The 8751-nt window shown below is 36.4% G+C and overlaps 1 protein-coding gene across 1 annotated transcript in view; it reads right to left on the reverse strand.

The window, feature by feature from the left end:
• The window catches only part of LOC106880102 (nuclear hormone receptor FTZ-F1 beta), a 45240-nt gene extending 38683 nt beyond the window's left edge, over positions 1-6557 (reverse strand). Inside the window, exon 1 of the mRNA XM_052975508.1 lies at positions 6527-6557. Within this exon, the coding sequence (XP_052831468.1) occupies positions 6527-6542 (16 nt within the window). The 5' untranslated portion in view covers positions 6543-6557. The remainder of the gene's footprint in view (positions 1-6526) is intronic.
• Positions 6558-8751: the final 2194 nt, after the last annotated feature.

Below are 8751 nucleotides of genomic sequence, written 5' to 3' on the forward strand. Positions count from 1 at the left end.
ATATATATATATATATATATATATATATATATATAAAATGTGTGTACGTGTGCGTAATCTTTCGACACACCTGATAACATTAAATATCTATATAGTCAAATATATATACTAATATATAACCTCAACATAGCCATTTATAACCCTTCTACATTACACACACACTCATATAATATATATAAATAAATAAATATATATAATTATTACATACATCTATATTACACATTCATTACCGTTATTAGTCATTCATATATATATATATATATATATATATATATATATATATACACATATATATATTATTGCACACCCACATTACACATCCACGTACACACACACTTTCATTCGTCATTTACATACAGGCAATACATTACGCACATACATACACCTACCTACATCACTGACATATATTGTATAATGACACATGCACCCGCAAACATTTCCCGCGAACACATGTATCTCTCTGTTTAACATAAACACACACATGGAAACAGTCATTACTCGCATACAAACGTATACATGTTTATACAGACACTTGCCTCTATAAATGCATCCATGTTATTGGGAATATTAGTTGAGAAGTGCTGATCAAATAAGCGATTTTGTCATTGTACTCACCGCGAATGATTTAGTAAATAACTGGCTTATTGGAAATTGTTTTCGATCAGAACTATTTATCTAGAACGAGGGAGGAGGGTATGAAGACAGGCGGTGCCAGCAAACGTTCCCATAGCCATCTTATTATCATTTAGCAACAACAAACAATAACACGTGTATGGCACTTTGTTGTATGAGCGGTGCTACGTATTATTACCTAAATGAGTGTTTGGTGAGGTGGCGGCGATGGAAGCAAGCTGATTGTAGCGGTGATGGCGGCGAAGATGATGAATGGGCGGTGGTGTTGATGTTAGCAGTGTTTGGCGGTGTGTAGTTGTATGATATCAGAGATGATATTTCTAATGGTGGTGCTTGGAGACGGAGTTTGTTAAGCAGAGCAAAATTAAATATAAAGAAGCAAAACGTGACGAAGCAAGCAGCAATCGTAGTGACAGAGTATATATATATGTATCAATAATTATTTAACTTAATCATCATTACGACCATAAATGAGAGAGAGAGTGTGTGTGTGTGTGTGTGTGTGTGTGTGTGTGTGTGTGTGTGAGTGAGTGAGTGAGAGAGAAATGAAGTGTAAACTAGACGCGCAACTGAAAGAAAAGGGATCCGGTGATATTCGATTTATAAGTAAAAGAGAGGAGGGGGGGGGGAACAGAGTCTCCCGATTTTTTTTTTTTGAACGAAAATGGCTCGTATCAAATTGCACGTAAGATTACCCCACCCCACTGCAATTGTGACTTAACCGACTGGTTTATATGATTATATACACACAGGTGATTAGTGTAGGGCCTATACACAGTATTTTTGAGAGAAGGTTAGAGAGAGAGAGAGAGAGACAAGAAGAGGGAGAGAAAAAGACGGAAAGAAAGAGAAAGTGAAGAAGAGAAAAACAGATTGCTTGTAACAAAAATTAATAACTAATTAAAAGGTTGCTGGCTATTGAAATATTCTTGCTTAATTGGAAAGTGCTAAAGAGAAAACAAATTTAGAAACTGATTGAAGACACTTATATTCTTGATATAGCGATAAACGGATATGTAAATGGAATCAAATAAATTGAATTGCAGAAAATTAAGACAAATATCGATTAGCTATGGCGACAACAAAACTGGCGCTGAAAAGTTTTCTTCTGATCATCCAAAGCTAAGCAGACGATCACAGTTGGCTGTGAAATAAAGCAACATGCCAAGTGTTAACCACATTACAGACTGGACAAAAAAAAAAAGCACTCATCATTATTATTATTGTTAGATTTCACAGAATGTGACTCATAATGACACTGAATGTGACTCATAGGCATCAAGTTTATTGTCTGAGCAATAAAAAGGGAAAAACAAGTAAAGCTCATTGACGAAGACTCGACAACCACACAGCCAGGCATGGCTGTGGTTATGAAGTTTGCTTCCACAACTACATCGTTTCAAATTCAATCTCACTGTGCAGCCCTCTTGGGCAAGTGTCTTCTATATGTGTATTGTGTGTGTGTATACACGTACACACACACGTTTTGAATCTTCTGTGAAAACATCCAGCCATGGAGAAATATTACCTTGCTTAGAAACAGATGAGGAAGGCATTTGGCCATAGAAAATCTGTTTCAACAAATTCCGTCCAACCTATACGGACATGGTAAAGTGGACATGAATATGACAATGATGATGATAGACAGACAGAAGGATTGAAATTTCGGGACTCCGGCTGACCAAAGCCATGTGAATGAAATTTGGTTAATGGAGTCCACTCTGTTGCATGTACTGAGCCAGGTCTCATATTTGACCCCAGTAGTTAACTGATACTTTATTTTATTGACCTCCCTTCTTTTGAAAGGATGAAAAGAATAATGATGATAACTGACTATGTTCTGTCCCCAAATTTGTGGCCTTTTGCCTGCGTTAGAAATTCTATAGAGTTCTCTTTAATGGCCTCTATTACTAAAATAGCATTATGTGATGGTGGTGGTAGCGGTGATTTTGTATGTGTGTGTGAGTGACGCTTTGACCATGGCTTGAATTTCACCTCTCACATCTTGTTTCAAAAAGTTTGTAGGAGAGGGTGGATTGTTCACTTGAAATCCAATGACAGACAGGCCCATTATGATTTATCTCACCAGCACTGTCCCCGTGCAGGGTGGTACCGGTTGTAGTGGTGTCATGTTACAATATACTTCTATATTCGTTTCTCAGTACAAAAGAAGCGGAAATTTGAGAATTCAAGTCTATAATGAAAAGCAATTAGTGCATGATTACTAAGGCACTATTTCACAAAGAGTGTATGTGAAGAATTCAATTTGTCAACCGTGGAGATTGCAAGAGATATCATCACATGCGTGGATTTTTTTTCAACAAATCTGGGTCATGTTCATTTCAGTAGTAAGAAATAGTTTGTTGGTGTGGAGTTACAGCAATGACCAACACACATAAGAGTATCTTTAGAGATGGGTCTTATCAAATCTGATGACGAATTTGATAGAGGTAAGAATGGAACCTGTGAATTTGAAAGCTGTTCTGTACATCAAATTCAAGATGTGTTCATTTCAATTGGAAGTTTTTCGAAATCATATCTTGTTTATGGCAGACCAATGACTGCAACACCCTAGCAATGATAGAAGTGTTGCCAATGATTTTAAAATTTTCTGTCTCTGAAATGGAACTTCCCTTCATTAACTCATCGCTGGAATACCAACGGTCCCTTGCAGATATTGCCATCAACAACTGAAGCAAACAGTCAAAAGACAAAAACAGCGGCACCATTTTAACACCCTAATGGATGCTTAGAGCATAAACTCAGGTTCAAATCTTTCCTTGGTGATTTTTGAAAGGTATATTTCAAATGAACACTTATTTAATATGCGGGTGTAGGTATGGCTGTGAGGTGTAGTGATGTGGATGAAGGTCTCCATATTGACAGTTTTGACATTGACAGGGCCTTGATGTCAATGGAATTTTGATGTTGCTCAACAGAGCTTTGATGTTGACAGATCTCGTACAATACGGACTTCACATTCACAGTGACTTTTATGCTAATGGAGACTTGGTGTCCATGAGAACTTGATGTTCAGGGTGGCTTTGATGTTGAAGAGGCTTTCATGTTTGGGGTGGGGGGAGTGCTTGAAGTCGACAGAACTTATATGTTGATGGAACTTTAAAGTCAACAAGGGGTTTGATGTCAACGGGGCTTTGATGTCAATGGGACCTTGATGTTGAGAGGCTAAGCACAGACTTTTAACAACAGCTGAGGTTGTAACAAGATTTTTGTTTAAACATTTTCATAGTAATGCTTTTCAAAGATCTATGTAAGCAGTTTCGTAATGACTGCTTTTCCACATGGAACACCTTTCTCACATTTTAAACATATTGGTACTGGTATTAAGAAGCTATTTAATGCTGTGGGAGAAATTATCATCATGACACTTATTACTGATAACCCCCTTCTCTTAAACTGTTTGTATATAACTGCTCAAAAAATCCTTTATTATATAGTTTATAGGCACAGGCATGATCGTGTGGTTAAGAAGCTTGCTTTGAAACCATGTGGTTTTGAGCTCTGTTCCATAGCATGGCACCTTGAGTGTTATTTAATATGGCTCTACGCTGATCAATGTCTTGTGAGTGAATTTGGTTAAACAGAAACTGAAAGAAAGGCAGCAAGCTGGCAGAGTGGTTAGCACACCGGGCAAAATGCTTAGCGATATTTCGACTGTCTTTACGGTCTGAGTTCAAATTCCGCCGAGGTTGACTTTACCTTTCATCCTTTCGGGGTCAATAAATTAAGTACCAGTTACGCACTGGGGTTGATGTAATTGACTTAATCCCTTTGTCCTTGTTTGTCCCCTCTATGTTTAGCCCCTTGTGGGCAATAAAGAAATAAGAAACGGAAAGAAGTTCACCATACACACACATACACATGAGTGTGTGTGTGTGTGTGTGTATACATAAGTATGGTGAACTGTCGCAAGGTACTTGACCACAAAATAAGCCAAGAAAGTGATTTAAGGACAACTTAAAAGAATCACTTGGAATCTGTGAGATTTCAAAACAGGAGTGAGAAGGTATATCATACAATAAGAAAACTTGGATGCAAAAAGTCTATGATGGAGTGAGCACATTCCAGCAAAATGGAAATGAGGGGTCATGCATAAGGAGATCAGCACGAAAAGACTATGCCGTTGACCCTACAGTTTCTCACTTAGTCTGAGGTCTATGGCTACATATATATGTCTCGCACAGGCCTGGTGAGCCACAAGAAAATCATGTAGAAAGACCTGCTACAAACTACAGGGTGTCCCAGAATTAACTATCTATTTCAATGAAATCAGGCAAATCTAAAAAAAAACCAAAAAAACTGACAGAATTTGATGTTTCCTTATTTAATAAAATTATTTAAAAAATTTAGAATTTAAACACTTTTAACATATATTAAATCCGATAAACATAAATGAAAGTAAGTTTTTAAGAAAATTGTCCTATTTCACTGAAATAGATAATTCTGGGACATCCTGTATGATGACTTTCTTACTGACCTCACATGCACTGCACTGTCTGTGAGAAAACCTGTAGAGGTCACTCAGGTTTAACTAGGTGCACAAGGGTGCACAGACAGAATTATCAGAATGATCCAGAACAACCAAGAAGTCAAAAGAATTTGTATGAACGTTGAGTCTGCAACAAGTTCTGTAAGTCACTGACAGGAATCAAGAGCCATTGTTGTTTTCACAGCATGTAAGACTGTGACACATTTTATTTAGTCAGCCATGGTCATACTCATGACATCCCTTGTTGATGACCAGTTGCTTTGCACTTTGGAATTAAAGATGTAAAATAAAAGAAGTCCTTCACATGAGAAAAGAAAGCTAACAGTTGATGACAAGAAGAGCATCTGGCTGTAAAATTCTGCTTCAAATATGTTTTCATCTAACCCATGCTGGCATGGACCCACCCCTCCCCCCAATGTTTAACGAATGAATATTTATACATTTGGGTACTTTATGCCATAATTAGATGGGATAATATGATCGGGTGGAGTATACTGAAGAAAGAACTCGTAGCTCTCCTCTCAATTCAATATTTTGTTCCACAATATTTCAAGGGCAACCAACATATTCAGGTCATTATTATCAGCGTTAGGTTGTGTTTGCTATAAGTAATTCATGGCTGAGAATAAATATATAAATAAAAAAAAATATCAAAAAACACACACACACACACACACGGCATACTTGTGCACACAACACACACAACATAAACATGCACATAAAACACACAATGTACACATGCTCACAGAACACACAACATACATATGTACCCCCTTCCCCCACAGATAATTAATCTTTCCCCAGTATGTTTATTTTAAGACTCTTCTTTCACCCAAAAATATTTCCACTGCAAACATCAGAGAGCTGCAGAAACAGTAAAACAGTATCACACAAAATTAGTATTTTCTCTTTATGCTTCAAGTTTAAATCTTAATGGGGTTAAGTTCGTCTTTCATCTCGTTACAGTTGATTGCATATGTACCAGTGATACACTGACATGATTCCAAACCAATGAAGGAGCTTCTAAGTGATCGGTTGGCTTGCTTGAAATAGCAATCAAGCTGCCCTCTCACTAAAATAACACCCAATCGTCTTGAAAAATATGAAGGACATAAAAATAAGGATAAAGTAGTTCTATATACTTAGAAAGAGTGGCCATGAGTGGAATGTCTTAAATCATAGATCTAACCTGAGGTTAAATACCAACAAGAGGAATTGATTAAAGTGACCACATATACACATACATGCACATATACACAAACACATATATACACATAACCATAAGAATAATATATACACATAGACACGTATATTTGCGTGTGTGTGTGTATGCATGGCTACATAGTATTTATAGGAAAATACAGCAGTGAAACCCAATATTACCTTCGAAGCCATACATAGAAACTTCAAGGACCACATGCAGTTTGCAAGCCACAGCTGGGCCATCACATACATACATAAATATATACATACGTAAATATATACATACAGCCTTAGCTGAGTTATTTATGACCGTGAGTCAAAATATGAAATTTATCTTTAACTTTGAGAGAATTAACATATTTTGTCATAAACATTAATTAGTTAATTAGGAATAATAATTTCATGAGGGAAGAACAATATTAGACTTTTACTAATTATTTCAATGCATGACTGTGTGATTAAGAAGCTTGTTTTGTAAATACATGGTTTGCAAGTGTCTTCAAACTATAGCCCCAACCCAACCAAAACCTTGAGTGGATTTGATAGATGGAAACTGAAAGAAGCTTGTATATATGTCTATGTATGTGTGTCTTTGTTCCTCACCACAGCTTGACAACTGGTGTTAGTTTGTTTATGTCCTTGTAACTTAGCAGTTTAGCAAAACTGTCTGATAGAATAAGTCTCAGGCTCAAAAAAATAAGTACCATGTTTGATTTGTTTGACTAAAATTCCTCAAGGCAATGCCCCAGCATGGTCACAAGTCTAATGATTGAAACAATCAAAAGAAAACAAAAGGATAAGGGAGACAATTCCAGACATGTTTGAATTTTATGAGTTCTTCATCACTGAACATGCTGGAATAGAGATGGGAGGATCACTAAGTCTACATATATGCAAGAATGTACGTGAGTTGGTGTAGAACAATAGAATCATTTCGACAGTAAATAACTCCAAGGCATTATCTACAGGAAGAACAATAGTTTCTTCATTCTACCTTGAGGTTGTTTTTGTAGAGAAGACAAAATTGAATACAGACTATAAATAAGTAAATAACTTTAATGACATCAACTCTTCCGCTTTTTTTATGCTTCACTAAAAATATGAAGGCCATAGACAAGGGGTGCTCTTTACACGGTCATTCTACTTGTTAGATATAGCAACCAAATCTACCAAGGAGTGGCTGTGTGGTAAGTAGCTTGCTTACCAACCACATGGTTCTGGGTTCAGTCCCACTGTGTGACATCTTGGGCAAGTGTCTCCTACTACAGCCTCGGGCCGACCAAAGCCTTCTGAGTGGATTTGGTAGACGGAAACTGAAAGAAGCCCATTGTGTGTATATGTGTTTGTCGCCCACCACCATCGCTTGACAACCAATGCTGGAGTGTTTACGTCCCTGTAACCTAGCGGTTTGGCAAAGGTGGTGCTCCAGCATAGCCACAGTCAAGTGACTGAAACAAGTAAAAGAATATAAATATGACATATATGTCCAATCCAAGCCAGTATGGAAAGTGAACATTAAATGATGATGATGATATATACTTATGGAGGGACACACTTTTGTATGAGGTTCTGAAGATAGTCTTTGTCCAGTTTGTTTACTTCCTTGCTTCCTTGATTGTTTTAACCAACTCAGATAACTCAGAAAATAAGAAACCTAATTTTTTTTATTTCACAGATAATTATTTTGTCTTTTGGCTTCTTTTTGTGTGTGTGTGTGTGACTTGGATATATGATGAGTGTTATTTACTGGAAAAACAAAATCTGAATGTCTAATCTTGCTTTAGCATCTCAAAACTCCTGTAGCTAGGAAACGCCATTTTTCTTTATTCCACAGATAACTACGTAAAATGAAAAACAAACATCATTTGTCTAAATTATGCTTTTTATCAAGTTATTTGGATACAAAATGAGTGAGCTACAAGTTTGAAATAAAAACAAAAACAATTATAAAAGAAGCAAAAACAGTCAGAATATGTTCATGCACCACACTTGTACACACACACACACATTGGTAGGTAAGTTTATACACTGACACACATAGGAACCACTGGTTTCTTGCACTCTTTTAATACCATCCTGTCCAAGAGTGCCCATGTTTTTATAGTAGAAGATTCCTGTTTTAAAGTGATCTAAATTGAAATTACCCTTTAAAAGTTCATGCTAATTTAAGTTTTACTATATTCTTCATTATTTCCCAAACTAATTGAAATAAAGAGGGGATATTTCAACAGGAATCTGGTAATAAAAGGGGATAAAATAATAAATTTTAAAATGGAAGTGAAGAAACACAAGAATGTTTGATAATGGTAACTGCCCCAAAGATTCTAATGATACAAGAGAAATGGAATGTTGACAACTGGGAATTGAAATGAAACCAGCTCTACAAAAGTTTGTATTAACTTCTG

Source organism: Octopus bimaculoides, chromosome 1 (assembly GCF_001194135.2).
Source record: "Octopus bimaculoides isolate UCB-OBI-ISO-001 chromosome 1, ASM119413v2, whole genome shotgun sequence".
Classification (NCBI taxonomy): Eukaryota; Metazoa; Mollusca; class Cephalopoda; order Octopoda; family Octopodidae; genus Octopus; species Octopus bimaculoides.